This window comes from Trachypithecus francoisi, unplaced genomic scaffold (genome assembly GCF_009764315.1).
Source record: "Trachypithecus francoisi isolate TF-2019V2 unplaced genomic scaffold, Tfra_2.0 Lachesis_group12, whole genome shotgun sequence".
Taxonomy (NCBI): Eukaryota; Metazoa; Chordata; class Mammalia; order Primates; family Cercopithecidae; genus Trachypithecus; species Trachypithecus francoisi.
The window spans coordinates 28,496,537-28,515,433 of NW_022681457.1; the positions used below are offsets into that span (position 1 = coordinate 28,496,537).

General features: G+C 38.0%; 2 protein-coding genes across 2 annotated transcripts in view; one reads left to right on the forward strand and one right to left on the reverse strand.

The window, feature by feature from the left end:
• Positions 1-18,897, reverse strand: part of WDR78 (WD repeat domain 78) — a 112,092-nt gene that overhangs the window by 45,759 nt on the left and 47,436 nt on the right. The window contains exons 5-7 of the mRNA XM_033225214.1: positions 14,445-14,601; positions 9,817-9,956; positions 802-957 (exon numbers count right to left, since the gene is read on the reverse strand). Coding sequence (XP_033081105.1) covers positions 802-957; positions 9,817-9,956; positions 14,445-14,601 — 453 coding nt within the window. The remainder of the gene's footprint in view (positions 1-801; positions 958-9,816; positions 9,957-14,444; positions 14,602-18,897) is intronic.
• LOC117092061 (60S ribosomal protein L6-like) lies at positions 3,606-4,546 on the forward strand. The gene has a single exon (XM_033225231.1). It carries the CDS (start codon positions 3,622-3,624, stop codon positions 4,486-4,488), a length of 867 nt encoding a protein of 288 aa, XP_033081122.1. The 5' UTR covers positions 3,606-3,621; the 3' UTR covers positions 4,489-4,546.

Consider the following 18,897-nt stretch of genomic DNA (forward strand, 5'->3'; position numbering starts at 1 on the left):
TCACCTAAATGCAGTAATACAATTTTGTAAGAAAAAGATACAACATTTCAGAATAGGAAAAGTAAAAGTAGATAACTATAAACTATTCAGAAGTGGAATTGAGCAAACTTCTTACAACTAGACTTAGTAAAGGTTCTTCCTCATTGCGAAATTTATTTGGAAAGTTACAACTTTGTATTGATTTTAATTATAACATTTCATCTTAAAAATTAAAATACTAGAAGCTAAAGTTATAATGTAGGAATTTTCAACCATGGCAGTACATGTACTGACATTTTGGGTTGAAAATTCTTTGTTGCAGGGACTGTCCTGTGTACTGAAAGATTTTTTGCAGTATCCCCGGTAGATGCCCTCATAGTCATGAAAAACAAGAATGTCTCCAGACATCCAAATGTCCCCAGGGGAAGTAAAAGAGCACCAAATTAAGAGCCACTGTTGTTAATGTATAAATCCATTTTAGGTTGTCATAGAGCTAGTATACCTTTTTCTCATAAGTAATCTAATTGAAAGAAAGGGAGATAGAAAGTAATGGAACTCACACATATGAAACAGAGTTTAAGAGCAAAAGGAAAGGTGCACTAGAGAAAGAGACAAACTGAAAATTCTTGACAGATATCCAAGAAAAATGTAAATTTTTCAGTTAAATCTAAGACCACGTGATAGAGTAATAGTGCTATTTCTGAGTAAAAGTTGTACTTTTCATGGTCCATCAGAAAGAAAACATTGTAACTGCCAAAAAATAATGTATTAAAAATGCCATGTTAAAGTCATTCAAAAAAACTAAAATAAATGAAATCTTACTTTTTTCTGTAGTGCTCCCTGGCAATCTTTGGTCCTGATCTTTAGGAAGTACATTTGTTTTACTACTTGACTCAACCACAGATGGTTTTACTGATAAAGATAAAGGTTCCATAGCATTGTAAGAATCATACAAATCCCAGGCAGTGGACATTATGCCTAGATAAAGAGACAGAAAGGTAAAAATTATTTTAAACCAAATTCCAACATTTTAGCTTTGTAGATAGCTAGTCACAGAAAAATCTAAGATAAGAATATCTACTGTTGCCTGATGCAGTTGCCTGTGCCAGCTACTTGGTCCACCTGAGGCAGGAGGATCACTTGAGGTCAGGAGTTAGAGGCAGTAGTGTGCTATGATGACACCTGAGAATAGCCGCTGCACTCTAGCCTAGACAACATAGTAAGATCCTCTCTTTAAAGAAATTAAAAATTAAATATGAATATACTGTTTATTTTTTTAAATGCTATTGTTTTACAATATAACAGGAAGTGGATAGAAATGACAAAGAAATACATCACGAGGATACCTCAAGACAGCCTTAGTCATCACACTAGTAGTATTTACAAACACTTTAGTGCTTTAAGGATAACTCCAAATTATCTTCACAATATCTTCTGACCATCACACCTCCCTCCCCTCTACCCCACACTTGTACACATAATCTCATTGGTCTGTCATTGTAGGGCTGCCTTGGTGATATGCATCTGGGCAAATATGTTATAACAAGACTTTTATGTTCCTTTACTTATGTTTAATACATAATATATTGTCAACTGTTTTATTTGAAATTATAAAAAATTTGAAGCAGTCAAGATGTCCTTCAATAAGTGAATATATAATAAGCAAACTGTGGCACCTCCATCCAATGGAATATTATTCAGTGACAAAAATAAATGAGCTGTCAAGCCATGTAAAAACATAGAGGAGGCTTAAGTGCATATTGTTTAGTAAAAGGAGCCAGTCTGAGAAGGCTACACATATTGTATTTTATGTTAAAAATAAAATCTCAAAATTCATGCCCTAATGTTATGTAAAAGATGGGTAATAATGAATGATTGTGACTTCCCAATTTTATAATTATATACTATAAAGAAAGCTTATTTTAACTGGTATCAGAAAAAAAGCATTCCAAACTGTGCCTTTTTTAAAAGCATTTCTCAGTGTAATACATGTTTAAATAGTTGTTACAAGGCAAAGAAATGCAGGTGTCAACAGATGGAGATTGCTAGCAACAGGTAACGCAGAGGTGATATGGGCAGTTCAGTTACAGCATCTGCTATAAAAGAAAAAAACATTTAAAAGAGCAAGCTAGGCCAGGCACGGTGGCTCACGCCTGTAATCCCAGCACTTTGGGAGGCCGAGGCAGGCAGATCACAAGGTCAAGAGATCGAGACCATCCTGGCCAACATGGTGAAACCCTGTTTCTACTAAAAATAGCTGTGCATGGTGGAGGGCACCTGTAGTCCCAGCTACTCCGGAGGCTGAGGCAGGAGAATCGCTTGAACCCAGGAGGCAGTGGTTGCAGTGAGCTGAGATCGTGCCACTGTACTCCAGCCTGGGCAACAAAGAGAGACTGTCTCAAAAAAGAGAAAGGAAATGATCAACCCAAAAGTTAGGAGAGTGGATACTTCTGTTAAAGGTGGCTAGAAGAAAGAGGGTTGTGATAGGACAGTGTACAGGGGGCTTCTAATCAACAGGGGATGTTCTATTTCTTAAACTGGCTGGTGAGTACATGGTGTTGATTTTTTCTTTACACTACACATGTATGTGTTATACGCTCTTCTGTTTGCAATATATATTTCATAATAAAGTTTTTAAATAATAAAAGACAGTTTACACTAAAGAATTTAGATGCAGATTAATTAAATATTAAGATTTTATGGATGCTGGGCGTGGTGGCTCACACTTGCAATCCCAAGCCTGGCCAAAATAGTGAAATCCCATCTTTACTTTGGGAGACCAAGGCGGGCAGATCACTTGAGATCAGGAGTTTGAGACCAGCCTGGCCAACATGGTGAAACCCCATTTCTAATAAAAATACAAAAATTAGCCCGGCGTCATGGCATGTGCCTGTAATCCCAGCTACTTAGGAGGCTGAGGCACGAGAATCGCTTGAACCTGGGAGGCAGAGGTTGCAGTGAGCCAAGATTGTGTCATTGCCCTTCAGCCTGGGTGTCAGAGCAAGACTCCATCTCGAAACAACAACAACAAAAAGATTTTACAGATCAATAAAAGTGTACCTTTTCCTTGCCTGATTTTGGATGAAACTGGAAGAGATGCAAAAATCAGAGAAATGGAGATCAAAATATTACCTTTATCACTGATAAGTCTAATTGAAAAGTGTAGCCGCCTTAAGTCTGCAACTAAATGGACTTCCTAATTCTTCCTTCCAGAATATAGGGGAGAATTACTAACCAATAATTGTCACAGCTAGAAAAACACAGACTTCCTCCTTAGGGGTAAGAACAGCCCAGATTGCATGCTTTCTGCAAGTGAACAGACTTAACAAAAAGTGACTCAGCAAAAAATGACTGAGCTTCATTCCTTCTCCTAAATTCTCTTATCAAATTAGTCACTTCTCTTTTCCTGAGAATGAGGAAATAATGTATAGACAGAGGCCAAAAGTGTTAATGTAGCAGAAGTTCTTTCTGTAAAGGTTCACAAAAAGGGAGGAGTAAGTTTTCCCTGACAGTATACATATAGTCACTAATGATAAAGATGGCATTTCACATAATTGAGCTTCAACTTAACTATGAAGGCCTATTGAAAAGGAAAACAGGAACTGGATTAAGAATGGTAAAGGCTCTTTCCCATCTTGCAAGATGGCGGGTGAAAAAGTTGAGAAGCCAGATACTAAAGAGAAGAAACCTGAAGTCAAGAAGGCTGATGCTGGTGGCAAGGTGAAAAAGGGTAACCTCAAGGCTAAGAAGCCCAAGAAGGGGAAGCCCCATTGCAGCCGCAACCCTGTCCTTGTCAGAGGAATTGGCAGGTATTCCCGATCTGCCATGTATTCCAGAAAGGCCATGTACAAGAGGAAGTACTCAGCCGCTAAATCCAAGGTTGAAAAGAAAAAGAAGGAGAAGGTTCTTGCAACTCTTACAAAACCAGTTGGTGGTGACAAGAACGGCGGTACCCGGGTGGTTAAACTTCGCAAAATGCCTAGATATTATCCTACTGAAGATGTGCCTCAAAAGCTGTTGAGCCACGGCAAAAAACCCTTCAGTCAGCACGTGAGAAAACTGCGAGCCAGCATTACCCCTGGGACCATTCTGATCATCCTCACTGGGCGCCACAGGGGCAAGAGGGTGGTTTTCTTGAAGCAGCTGGCTAGTGGCTTGTTACTTGTGACTGGACCTCTGGTCCTCAATCGAGTTCCTCTACGAAGAACACACCAGAAATTTGTCATTGCCACCTCAACCAAAATCGATATCAGCAATGTCAAAATCCCAAAACATCTTACTGATGCTTACTTCAAGAAGAAGAAGTTGAGGAAGCCCAGACACCAGGAAGGTGAGATCTTCGACACAGAGAAAGAGAAATACGAGATTACAGAGCAGCGCAAGATTGATCAGAAAGCTGTGGACCCACAAATTCTACCAAAAATCAAAGCTGTTCCTCAGCTCCAGGGCTACCTGCGATCTGTTTTTGCCCTGACGAATGGAATTTATCCTCACAAATTGGTGTTCTAAATGTCTTAAGAACCTCATTAAATAGCTAACTACAAAAAAAAAAAAAAAAAAAAAAAAAGAATGGTAAAGGCGGCAGGATGTAGTGGCTCATGCCTCATCCCAGCACTTTGGGAGGCTGAGGCCAGTGGATCACTTGAGGTAGGAGTTTGAGACCAGCCTGGCCAAAATAGTGAAACCCCGTCTCTACTACAAATACAAAAATTAGCTGGGTGTGATGGCAGGCGCTTGTAATCCCAGCTACTTGGGAGGGTGAGGCAGGAGAATCACTTGAACCCAGGAGGCGATGGTTGCAGTGAACTGAGATTGCGCCACGGCACTTCAGCCTGGGTGACAGAACGAGACTCAGTCTCAAAAAAAAAAAAAAAAAAAAAAGAAGGGTAAATAAGAATGGTAAATGCAAGCTAGATACAGAAAAGAATTCAGACCGATAATATACCTAAGTATTCTGTCCTCAGGTTAAAGAGATTGTATAATGTCAGCAAGCATCTAAGTTATGATAGTGATCAATATGTCAATCTCAAGTTTTAATGTAAATTGGTTGCCTTCTATGTTTGGTGAACAGCTGAAATCCTAGGCTATCAAGTCATTATCCTTCTGGGAACTACTATCACCTCACTCCTATGTCAGATCTCCTGTTCAATGTATTTTACTGTCTTCTTCTATTTTTGTTTCACAGTTGGTTTTGGTTGAGCACATCCTTGACTTCTTAAAAAAATATACAGGAGAGGTAAATTATTTTGATACTTTGCATATATGAAAATATCTTTATTCTACCATCATACTTGATGTTTGGTTGGATGTAGTATCTAGACTGGAAATTATTTACCTTCTAAATTTTGAGGGCAGTTGTATTAGCCCATTTTCATGTGGCTATGAAGACACACCCAAGACTGGGTAATTTATAAAGAATTTTAATTGGCTCACAGTTCCACATGGCAAGGGAGGCTTCAGGAAACTTACAGTCATGGTGGAAAGCATGTCTCACATGGCGGCAGGTGAGAAAAATGAATGACGAGCAAAGGGGGCAGCCCCTTAATAAAACCATCAGATCTTATGAGAACTCACTCACTATCAAGAACAACATGAAGGTAACCACCCCCATGATTCAATTATCTCCACCTCTTCCCTCTCACAACATGTAGGAATTATGGGGATTAAAATTCAAGATGAGATTTGGGTTGGAACGCAGCCAAGCATATCAGCAGTGTTCCATCACATTCTTGTTTCCAACCAGTCTGATGTCTTGTTCTCTACACTGACCTATTTATTTTTTTCTCTGGTAGTTTGTGGACATTTTCTGTCCCCCACATTTTAAAATTGGTAATATGCTGGCACTTGTTAGTCCCCTTCAATCTTCCAACTTTTGACTTTCAAGTCTGAGAGGTTTTACTGAATTATCTCCTCCCCTCCATTTTCTATTTTAGGAACCATTATTTACTATTGAACTTCCTGGATTGGTCCTCTAATTTTATTGTTTCTCTTGGATTTTCCATCTCTTTGTTTTTCTTCTCTACTTCTTGGAATTTTTTGTTGTTGTTGTTATCTTCCAAACATTTTATTAAGCTATCAAGATCCTTTTATTCTTTGAATATTTTTTTTAAAGAACATTGTGTTCTTGTTCCATGAATGCAACAGATTCTGACAGCGTTTGCTCAGTTTTTGGGGGCATTTCTGTGGAGGGACACGTTGTCAGAATTACCTACTCTGTCATTTTTGCTGCATCATCCTGTAACTATTTTTTTTTAGTTAATGCTCCTGAGGCAGCTAAGTAGACACTGATGTCACCTACAAATAATGACTATTTGTTTTTGAATCCTTATAAATATTAATTCTGTTGCTGTCTTACTGCAATAGTTGGAACTGCCAAAACAAAGTTGAAGAGTTACTGTGATAAGTGACACTATTTTCTGGTTCTTTTATTTAATGGATCACAGCAATTATTATCTCTAGTGGTTTTGCTGCAAGCAAAAATTTTGCTTTTTATTTTACATATTTTATCAAGAAGAACTATACCATTCCTGTACAGATAATTTCATCAGGAATGAATGCTGAACTGTATCAACTGTTCTTTTTGGTATCTACTATTCTTGTTTCACATTAAACCTATAAATATGATTTTGTAATGATGAATCATAGGTTTCCTGATATTTAATAATCTTTATACTTCTAGAATAAGTTGTTACTATAGGGATTCCTAATGCCTTGAGGGTTCAAATTTAGTACTACTATATTTTTAATTTTTCCACGTATCTATGAGATTAGTCTGTATTTTCTTTGTCATGTTTTGTTAACCTTGTTTTAAAAATTAGTAAATATCCTAATAATTTATATAACTTGGAGCAATTTAAATAACATGGTGTGATGGTTAACTTTATATGTCAACCTGACTGGGCACAGGATGCCTAGCTAGCTGGTTAAACGTTGTATCTGGGTGTATCTCTGAGGGTGTATTCACAAGAAATTAGCATTTGAATTCGTGGACTGAGTAAAGCAGATGGTTCTCCCCAATGTGGTGGACATCATCCAATACTTTGAGAGCTGAAGAGAACTAAAAGGTGGAGGAAGGTTGAATTCACTCTCTGCCTGATTACTTCAGTAGGGGCATCAATCCACTGCCCTCAGTGCTCCTGGTTCTCAGGAGTTCAGAGGTAGACTGGAATTGATACCATTGGCTCTTCAACTCTCAGGGCTTCAAACTACCATATCAGCTTTCCTGTGTCCCCAGTTTGCACATGGCAGATCATGGTACTTCTCAGCCTCCATAATTACGTAAGCCAATGCCCTGTAATAAATATCTTTATAAATAAATTCTAGATATAAATTATAAATCGGCCAGGCACAGTGGCTCATGTCTGTAATCCCAGCACTTTGGGTGGCCGAGGTGGGCAGATCATGAGGTCAGGAGATCGAGACCATCCTGGCCAACACGGTGAAACCCCATATCTACTAAAAATACAAAAATTAGCTGGGTGTGATGGTGCGCCTATAGTCCCAGATACTTGGGAGGCTAAGGCAGGAGAATCGCTTGAACCCAGGAGGCGGAGGTTGCAGTGAGCTGAGATTGTACCACTGCACTCCAGCCTGGCGACAGAGCAAGACTCCATCTCAAAAATAAATAAATAAATCCCAGATATGAATATATATATACATATTCTATTGGTTCTGTTTTTCTGAAGAACCCTAATACACATGAATATTATAAAGTATTCTCACATTTACAAAATAAACCTCTAAAGTAACTTGACCTTTATCTAGGCCATTTTAAAGGGGTATATTTTGGTAAAATTTTCCCATTTATTTGAGTTAATGTATAATTCTATTATTTCTTGGGACGTTTTGATAACTTTGAGTTCCATAAAGAATCATTCTTTTTTTTATTTTCAAATATTTTAGCATAAACTTATATACAGTAATCCATTTAAAACATTTAAACCCTTCACTTTTGAAAAAAATATGAATAGTTTTCCTAATATGAATTGGAAACCTAAAGTTACATACAGTAATCCATTTAAAAATATTTAAACCCTTTACTACATATTAATACTTGGAAAAAATATGAATAGGTTTCTTAATATGAATTGGTTAAGGACTAGAAAAAGTTACTAAATATCATCTAGGAATTCACTTTTCTGGGTCCATCCAAGTTTGCACCAATTAAGAAACTGACAAGGAATAAAACAGAGATCAAAATTACCTTTATTACTGATAATGTTTAGATTGGCTGATACAGTTTAGATGTGCAGCAATGAGCCTGATAACCACAGGCCTAACAATGTTGAGTCCTCCCCCTATAAAATGTACAGCATGGAGAAACCCATCAGAATTTGTACTCCTTTCTGCCAGCAGGCTACCAGAAGAGGGAAAGCAGGGGAATAACCATACATCCCAATGTATGGTTATTTACCAATTAAGTAAGTCACACCTCCACTCCTAAGTAGGAATGAGTGAGAGAATAGAAAGAGATGGAGATAAAGATATCAATTCATGTTCTTCTACATAAAAGAAAACATTAGGAGTAGGGAATAAATGCTCTCACCAATAAGATGTATGCGTATTATTTGATTAAAAGCAATGGTTAATTTTTTTGCCAGGGGTTTGTTCTGTTAATCTTTTGTAAAAACTAGCTTACAGTTTTGCTGCATAATAAAGGCAATTAAGAATAAAACCAGCCGTGGCTGGGCACGGTGATTCATGCCTGTAATCCCAGCACTTTGGGAGGCCAAGATGGGCAGATCACCTGAGGTCAGGCGTTTGAAACTAGCCTTCAACATGGTGAAACCCGTCTCTACTAAAAATACAAAAATTAGCTGGCCACGGTGGCGGGCACCTGTAATCCCAGCTACTCGGGAGGCTGAGGCAAGAGAATTGCTTGAACCCGGGAGGCAGAGGTTGCAGTAAACCAAGATTGCGCCATTGCACTCCAGCCTTGGTGACAAGAGTGAAACTTTGTCTCAAAAAAAAAAAAAAAAAGAATATAACCGGCCGGGCACAGTGACTCATGCCTGCAATCCCAGCACTTTGGAAGGCCAACATGGTGAAACTCTGTCTCTACAAAAATACAAAAATTCACTGAGCATGATGGTGGGTGCCTGTAATCCCAGCTGCTTGGAAGGCTGAGGGGGAGAATCGCTTGAACCCAGGAGGCAGAGGTTGCAGTGAGCCGAGATTGTGCCATTGCACTCCAGCCTGGGCGACAGGGTGAGACTCTGCCTCAAAAAAAAAAAAAAAAAAATTGGAATATAACCTTGCTTGTAATTACTTCGTTGGCTACATCCTACAGATTTTGGCTATGCAATGTGCTCGGGGTTGTTAATTTGTACACATTGAGAAGTGGTAAGTATAGTAGTTAAGTGCACAAACTCTAGAACCAGAACAGTTAGCAAACTTCTTTTTGCTTGTTTCCTCATCTATAAAATGGGGACGCATAATAGTATGTACCTCATAGGGTTGCTGTAAAAATTAAACCAGTTAATATATGTGAAGGACATAGAATAATGTCTGACACATTTAAAATGTTAATAGTTATGGTTGATATTATTTGTGACATAGTAAATAATCAGTTTATATAAACTTTTAAAGAGTATAAAGTTCTATGACATAGCATGCATAAAAATCAAGATGAATAATTATATCATTCAAATCTATATATTTATTACTTAACATGTCAAATTCTGAAAGTTATAGATCACAGTATCCAACTACTGTTGTGGTTTGGCCAAATTATTTTTGTTTTTGCTTTATATATTTCAATATTCATTTGTTGATTGACAGACTCAAAGAACGTATATTAGAACATTATAGTTTATCAAGCAGAATGAAACAAATTACCTTTATCTTCCATTATGATTTTATCACACTGAACATCTTTATTCTTTGGTGCTCCATTGAAAGTCTGCATCATCCTTTCAACATATAGGTCATTGCCTAATCTATTTCTACAAAGGACTTCATAATTCTTGTTCCTCTGACTGTAAAAAATAAAGTGTATCCAACTCATTAATAAGAATCATCACCACACATATTATCGCTTTATATTATTCTTTTCCTTAAAATTACTTTAATTAATGTGGCTTGCACCAAAAAGTGAAGTGAGAGTTCAGAAAAAGCCTTAGGAAAAGACTGCACTAAATGACCTCCAGAGGACTCTTTTATACTCTATTTCCCAACATCCCTATTACTTTCGGTACCTATCAATAACATGCTAGTACTAACTCCATGTAGGTTTTAGTTCTGAATATTTTAAAATTTTCCATTACTTCTTTGATGGCCCATGAGGAGTTTAGAAATGTGCTTTTAAACTTCCAAATGTGTATGTAAATGTGTCTGTTTTAGTTGAGATTTATGTTACTAATATTTAACTTTATTGCATTGTCCCCAGAAAATTTCATTTGTATAATTCTATTGTGAAATTTTTGAGACCTTGCTTCATAGCCTTATGAATAGAAAATTTGTTATAAATGCTGCATGTGTGCTGAAAGAGAATGTGTTCTCTAATTGTTGAGTGCAGAAGTCTGTATCTGACCATTAAGTTTTTATTCAAATTTTCTATATCCATACTAATTTGTTCTCTGGTTGACCTACCAACAATTAAGAGAAGTGTGTTTAAATCTCCTACTTTAACAGGATATGTATCAAATTTCCAATTTTTGCTTCACATGTTTTCAGGTTATTTTATTTATTTGTTTGTTTATTTATTTATTTATTTATTTAGACAGAGTCTGGCTCTGTCACCCAGGTTGGAGTGCAGTGGCACAAACTCAGCTCACTGCAACCTCCGCCTCTCAGGTTCAAGTGATTCTCCTGACTCAGCCTCCTGAGAAGCTGGTACTACTGGCACAAGCCACCACACCCAGCTAATTTTTGTATTTTTAGTAGACACGAGGTTTTACCATGTTGACCAGGCTGGTCATGAACTCCTGACCTCAGGTGATCCACCTGCCTCGTCTTCCCAAAGTGCTGGGATTACAGGCATGAGCCACCGTGCCTGGCCCATGCTATTTTATTAGGAATATTCAAGTTCAGGATTACTATACCTTTCTATCATTATGAAGTACACTTTATCCCTAATAATGCTCTCAGTTTAATTGTTCCTCTGTAGGTGACATGTTTTTTAAAATATTTTTCTCTTTTTATTTTTTAATGAAATTACTTTTAAATTCCAATGCTCTTATTTATCTATTTATTTATTTATACATAATAATAATAAGAGATGTGGTCTCACTGTGTTGCCCAGGATGAATTTGGACTCCTGGGCTTAAGCTATTCTCCGGGTTCAGTCTCCTAAGTAGCCAGGACTGCAGGTATGTGCCATTGTGCCTGGCTTCCTTCTACTTTTAAAATCTTCTCTTTTTATCTGGTATTCTGAAATGCCAGTACAATGCACTGAGAACATTTCTTTTTGGATATTTACTTTTATTTAATCCTATTTCTGTGGAATGGTGTCTTTCAACAGTTTGGGAAAGTCCTTCCCCACTCTCTGAATGGTATCTCTCCTCCATTCTTTATATTCTGCCCTTTTTGAACCTCTGATTACATATATGTTAGACCATTATTTTATTGTCACCTTATTTTTTTTTTTTTTTGAGAGAGAGTCTCACTCTGTCCCCCAGGCTGGAATGTAGTGGCGTGATCTTGGCTCACTGCAACCTCTGCCTCCCGGGTTCAAGCGATTCTCTTGCCTCAGCCTCTGAGTAGCTGGGATTACAGGTGGGTGCCACCACGCTCCGCTAATTTTTGTATTGTTTGTAGAGACGGGGTTTCACCATGTTGGCCAGGTTGGCCTCGAACACCTGACCTCAGGGGATCCGCCTGCCTCAGCCTCCCAAAGTGCTGGGATTGCAGGCATGAGCCACCATGTGTGGCCTATTGTTAACATATTTTTAAACTTCGTTTTCACACTTCATATCCCATTTTATCTCCAAACTTGATTTTGTATAATTTATCCAGATCTTTTGTCTAATTCATTAAATTTCTATTCAATTATGTCTAATGTTTAAATCAGTCTACTGCATATTTTCAACAATTACATAAACTACTTTAAAGTTCTTTTTAGATATTTTTCCAAATACAGGTCATGGTTTCTGACAGTTTATTTATTGATTTTGAGACAGAGTCCTGCTGTTGCCCAGGATGGAGTGCAGTGTTGTGATCTCCACTCACTGCAACCTTCGCCTCCTGGAAAAGCAATTCTCGTGCCTCAGCCTCCTGAGTAGCCGGGATTACAGGCGCCCGCCACCATGCCCAGCTAATTTTTGTATTTTTAATAGAGACAGGGTTTCACCATGTTGGCCAGGCTGGTCTCAAACTCCTGACCTCAAGTGATCCACCTGCCTCAGCCTCCCAAAGTGCTGGGATTATAGGAGTGAGCTACTGCACCCGGCCTGTTTCTTAATGTTAATCACGTTTTAACTCTGTCACTTATTTGTTTAAACATTTCACACATATTTTATATCCTATATCTGATAATATAATTATCTATAGTCTTCAGGATCTATACCAAATTCAACCTGAGGGAATTCTTCTCCTTCTCCCCCCTCTCCTTCTTCTTCTCCCTCCTCTCCCTCTTCTTCTTCTTCATCTTCTTCTTCCTTTTTTTTTTCAGACATGGTCACATGGTCTCTTTCGGTTGACCAGGCTGGAATGCAATGGCGTGAACACGGCTCACTGCAGCCACGACTTCCTGTGATCAGTCAAGTGATTCTCCTACCTCAGCCTCCTGAGCAGCTGGGATTATAAGTATGTACCACCATGCCCGGCTAATCAAAAAAGAAAAAAAAATTGTAGAGATGGGGCTCTCACCATATTGCAGGCTGGTCTCGAACTTCAGGGCTCAAGCCATCCTCCTGCCTTGGCCTCCCAGAGTGCTGAGATTACAGGCATGAGCCACCACACCCAGCTGATCTGAGGGAATCTTAAGAGCCAAAATGGTAGTATGCTTTCCTCCTGGGATTGGTGTTTGCTTCTGACAATAGGGAGTTGACTCTACTGGCCTAGGAGCAGTTGAGATAATTGAGCTCCTTTTGAGAGTCTTGGCTTAACACAAGAATCTCTCCTTCACCCCTTTCAATGTAAGGGTTGGGAGAACCCAAGACTCATCACTGGTCTCCAGATCCATGTGTTAATATTAACATTTCTTCCCAACATTTCTCACTTTCTGATTTCAAAGCAATTATCTGTCCCTTTCTTTTTTCCCTCTTTCCTACTTTTTTTTTTTTTTTTTTTTTTTTTGAGACGGAGTCTCGCTCTGTCACCCAGGCTGGAGTGCGGTGGCCAGATCTCAGCTCACTGCAAGCTCCACCTCCCGGGTTCACGCCATTCTCCTGCCTCAGCCTCCCGAGTAGCTGGGACTACAGGCGCCGCCACTTCGCCCGGCTAGTTTTTTGTATTTTTAGTAGAGACGGGGTTTCACCGTGTTAGCCAGGATGGTCTCGATCTCCTGACCTCGTGATCCGCCCGTCTCGGCCTCCCAAAGTGCTGGGATTACAGGCTTGAGCCACCGCGCCCGGCCTCTCTTCCTTCTTATGAGCTTTTAAAGGTATGCTATTCAGGCCGGGCGCCTCAAAAAAAAAAAAAAGAAAGAAAGAAAGGTATGCTATTCATGATCTAATATGTACTATGTTTTATAGTTCAAACCATATTATAACATTTTATATTTTGAGAAGGAATAATACCCTAAAATTATTTTACTGATGGAGTTTTTAGTACTATAAATCCTATTCAAATAATACTTTAGGTAAAATAATCAGAATAACTATTAATAATCTACTTATAGTAACTATATTAATTTTAGACAGAGGAGAGTGGAACAAGAACAATTACCAGGGATAAAGAGGGACAGTACAAAATGAAAAAGGGGTCAATTCTTCATGAAAACGTAACAGTCCTTAAATGTGTATCTGCCTAACAACAGACTGTCAAAATACTTGAGACCAAAACAAACTCTATTTATATTCACTAATAAAGAGAAAAGGAAAACTTCTCTAATATAGTAAATTCATTTATTTACCCATATTTTCCCTTCCTAAGTTTTAAATATTAGGTTAGTGCAAAAGTAATTGCGGTTTTGGCTATTACTATAAAAATGTCAGTTCTTTCTTTTTAAATTGAAAATGATTTATATATGTATAAAAATAAAAATAATTAAAACTTATATAGAGACTTGGAAGCCTATTTTGTTATTTGGCTTAGAAGTTTGCCTAATTATTTAAAAATATGGTAAAGCTATGGGCTCTTCCTCTAGAAATATTTACATACAACATAAACATTTACCTTCCATATAAGTTCACATGGCACTTACATAACTTTGTATATAATTTTGTAGGGAATATACAATTTCCCCCCAAACCCCCCAGTGTATATCCTGGAATCCCCAAGAACCCTTCACAGAAACAAGGATAAGAACCCTTGGCTTAGCATTTGAATTACAGAAACAATGTAGACAACTGAACCATACATACGTTACTTTCTCAGCTTCTTCAGATTCTACAGAGACCATGACTGTGGGCAAGTCAAAAAATCTCAGTGTTTCTGTCTCTGTGAGTATTATCTCTATATTCTTCTCCAGGTCTTCTTTTGTTACAATTTTTTCAGGTGCTGCCCTTATAACTTGCAAATCTAAAATACATGACTTAATTAAAATCATTTACTAATTGCTATTTCTAATTTGCATTTTTCTTTCTAGTCACCAAAATACCATACTGGGTAATATATTGCAGTTGGTTAATATAGTCAAGGAACAGGCCAGGTTGTGAGATATAGTCTATTCAACCTTTCTGAAGCCAAATTGGATCTTGTAGGCCATAAACAGCCTTCCTTGCTGACATAACAAGCCTACCCCAGTCTAATACCTATACTCATAACTCTAAGGGTATTCCATTATTACTATCCCACAATATTAATTGGGAACTGGGGTTAGTGACTGTTGGTACTACTCAAGAATATGGAGGCAAGTATATTTAGGGGGCATAATAAGCAACAAACACTTCTTTCAGCCGTGAAGTTAACTTCTAATTTGTAGCTTTAGCAAACTTTTATCCTTCATTTGCTCTCCTTATTAGCTGTCTTTTAATTTGGATGTCATTCCATCTCTAATCATCTTCACCAGGGGTAAAGACTCTATTCTATTAGTCCTGGTTGACCACAGAAGTAAGATTGGAACCAATGTCCATGCAAATAATAGAGTGAAAATAATTGGCCATAAACCTTTGGGACAGTCAGAACTGGATCCAAGGTCCGTGGAAAATTCCATTGAGAATTGAGTTTCAGCCGGGCGCGGTGGCTCAAGCCTGTAATCCCAGCACTTTGGGAGGCCGAGACGGGCGGATCACGAGGTCAGGAGATCGAGACCATCCTGGCTAACACGGTGAAACCCCGTCTCTACTAAAAAATACAAAAAACTAGCCGGGCGAGGTGGCGGGCGCCTGTAGTCCCAGCTACTCGGGAGGCTGAGGCAGGAGAATGGTGTAAACCCGGGAGGCGGAGCTTGCAGTGAGCTGAGATCTGGCCACTGCACTCCAGCCTGGGCCACAGAGCGAGACTCCGTCTCAAAAAAAAAAAAAAAGAAAGAAAACAAAGGAGAATTGAGTTTCACAGCCAGGAGAGTTTGGAATTGGTTATGTGGGTAACAGCCACGAGAAAGTATATAAGTGAGAGTTCAGTGTTTTCTACCAACAACAGGGTATACAGCAGACATTCATGAGCCTTTGGAATAGGTAAAGCTTGGACGGCTTTAGGAAAACTTAAGAATGTCTCAGTCTTCTCTTTAAAAGGTTCAGAGCTGAGAAAAACACCTTCCTCATAATCTAAAGAAAAATACAAGTTATTAATCCCAAAAACCAATCATGAACATTTTTAATGGCTAAATAAATTATGGTATACCCATCTATGACTATTAAATACTAAGTAATTTAATAATAAAAATTTTTGAAAATACGTTCTAAAATGTTAAAAGACAGAGCAGCCCAGAACATGATCTGCACTATGGTAATAAGAATGTAAAATATTATGCAGATAAACAAGGTCAGGAAACAGAAAATTTTAAGTTGCAAATCTTCTTTAGTTTTGGGTGATTCTTCTTTTTTTAATATTCTTTAATTTTTACTATTTGTGTAATAAATTTTAAAAATAAGTAAAAGATTTTATTTATATAAGTAAATCTGACTAAGACAAAATAAGTAAAGAAGTAAATGAGTTATCCACAAGAACAAAATTTGAGGTATATGTAGTCCAAACTTTTTGTCAATGAAGAAAATAAAAAACAGAGGTTAAGTGAAAAGTCCACACAGGAATACTAGCAATTTTAAGACTAGCATTTCAGGCTCTTGATTCTCCGAGGTTTCTTACTGTTAGACCACCAGATCTTCCTTTGCAATTTAGTTATAGATACTTCAAAGTAGCATTGTGGCACAGACATGCTAATTATAAAAATAAATGATCTTATATTAGATATATTACACATATAGAACCTAATATAGTAACATCTCAGTTATTACGGTTGGGAAAAGTAATAGTCTAGTCAACCTTCTTGACGGCAGAGGAACTACCATTCATAGACAAAGCCCTAGGATGGCAAGTAGGATTTTTGCCTGGAGTTCTGTATCACCCATTTCCTAAATGTTGCTTGAATTTAATATATATTCAGAAACTACCCCCAAACCACACTCTTTACCCATAGAATCTGTCTATTTCATGGGTTAGATCCCCTAACTCTAGACTGACTGTACCACAGATTTTGAGTACACCTCTCTCTCCACCTAGAAAAGAATCAATCTGTTCTATCAATCTGTTTTGCTTGCTCCTCTTGACTGCCAATGATGGAGAGAACATCTACACTCCTGATGGTTCTTCCCAGAAGAGGGAGCTCTAGCCTAGTATGACAATCATGGCTCCTCCCTACACCTTTACTCATGAAGCCCCTTGAGAGGGTTAGGGGAGTCCTGAAGTGGTCTAGAACCTTTCATGAATGGGTGGGTAAGTCTGTCAAATTTGAGGGTTTAACAGGGGACTTCTATCCACAATGTGATATTTTGGCTCCAATTCATCATATTTACCCTTACCATATTTTTCAATTAATTCAGAACAGGGTAGGGAAAAGGGATGCAATTGTTTGGCTATTCTCAGAGATCCCAGTAGAGAACAACCTATGAAGTCTTCCTTGGCCTCTACTTTAGCTTCAATGGGCCCAATACAATTACAATATAATTGAGTCACAAAAGCAGTTTATTCTTCCTCCTTTCTCCTCACTTGTCAAAGGTATCTATTAGTGAGTTATTTATTAACCGAGAGCATCCAGAGACAACCTGTGCATGAGATGCTGTTTTGTCCCTACCTTGCAATTAAAACCACAAACTTTTCTAAGCACAAAACTCCTTTTGTTTATATGGTAAAGCAATGGTTCTCAAACTTTACCATGCATCAGAATCACCCAAGGGCTTAGCAATAATTGCTTGGGCTTACCTCTAGACTTTTTTTAAACATTTGGTAAACTTTGTGTTTTAGAATAGTTTTAGATATACAGAAGAGTTGTAAGAATAATTAGAGTGGCTGGGCGCGGTGGCTCAAGCCTGTAATCCCAGCACTTTGGGAGGCTGAGATGGGCGGATCACAAGGTCAGGAGATCGAGACCATCCTGGCTAACACGGTGAAACCCCGTCTCTACTAAAAAATACAAAAAACTAGCCAGGCGAGGTGGCCGGCGCCTGTAGTCCCAGCTACTCAGGAGGCTGAGGCAGGAGAATGGCGTGAACCCGGGAGACGGAGCTTGCAGTGAGCCAGGATCCGGGCACTATACTCCAGCCTGGGTGACAGAGCAAGACTCCGTCTCAAAAAAAAAAAAAAAGAATAATTAGAGTTTCTGTATACCCTATATCCAGTTTTCCCTATTGTTAACATTACTTTGGTACATTTAGTACAACTACAATATTGCTATTTTATTGTCATATAAAGTCCATATTTTATTCCGATTTCCTTACATTTAACTGTCATTTTTCTCTTCCAGGATCTCATTCAAGACACCACATTACATTTAGTCATCATGCCTCCTTAGGGTTCTCTACACTGTGACAGTTTCTCAGAATTTCCTTGTTTTTGATGACTTTGAGAGTTTTGAAGAGTAGTGGTCACATATTTTGTAGAATGTCCTTCAATTTCTGATTTTCTGATGTTAAGTGTTATGGGTTTCTGGGAGGAAGACTACAGAGGTAAAGTGTCATTCTCATCATGTCATATCAAAGATACATGATAACAACCTAACTTATCATTGATGGTGTTAATCTTTACCACCTGTCAATATCCTCTGCTTTAAAGTGATTTTTCCCCCTCTCTCCTTTGCATATTGTACTGTTTAGAAGAAAGTCAACATGCAAATCCCACACTTATAGAATGGGAAGTTAAGATCCACCTTCTTGAGGGAAGAATATCTATATAATAATTTGGAATTCTTGTATAAAAAGATTTGTCTATTCTCTCCTCTTCATTTATTCAATATTTGTGTTACTATGAACTCATGGGTATTTATTTTATAATTTGGTTTATAATCCAATTCTACACTATTTATTTTGTTGTTGAAATTGTTCTACCTTTTGCCATTGTGAGCTCTTTATGTTGGCTGCTAGGTTCCTCTCAAATACCCCTTTTTGTTGTTTGTTTATTGTAGAGATTTGTTCTATTTTGTTTTGTTTGAGCACTTCTTTACTTTCTGCTCATCTTTTATCCCCGCCTCGGCTCTAGAATTGGGCATTTCTTCAGAGCCCTGGTTACTTTTATTAGACAATGGAATTAGAAACCAAAATCTGAGCACTGAGAGTACCTGCTGCTTCTGGGGTGTCATTGCTTCTAGGCCTTCTTAGTGGACAGAGCTAAGAAATATTTGTATGTACACTAACTTGTATATATAAACATATCTATACATCT

What these genes read in the sequence shown, in the direction of transcription:
- LOC117092061 (XM_033225231.1), top strand. Translation starts at nt 3,622, where the DNA reads ATGGCGGGTGAAAAAGTTGAGAAGCCAGATACTAAAGAGAAGAAACCT.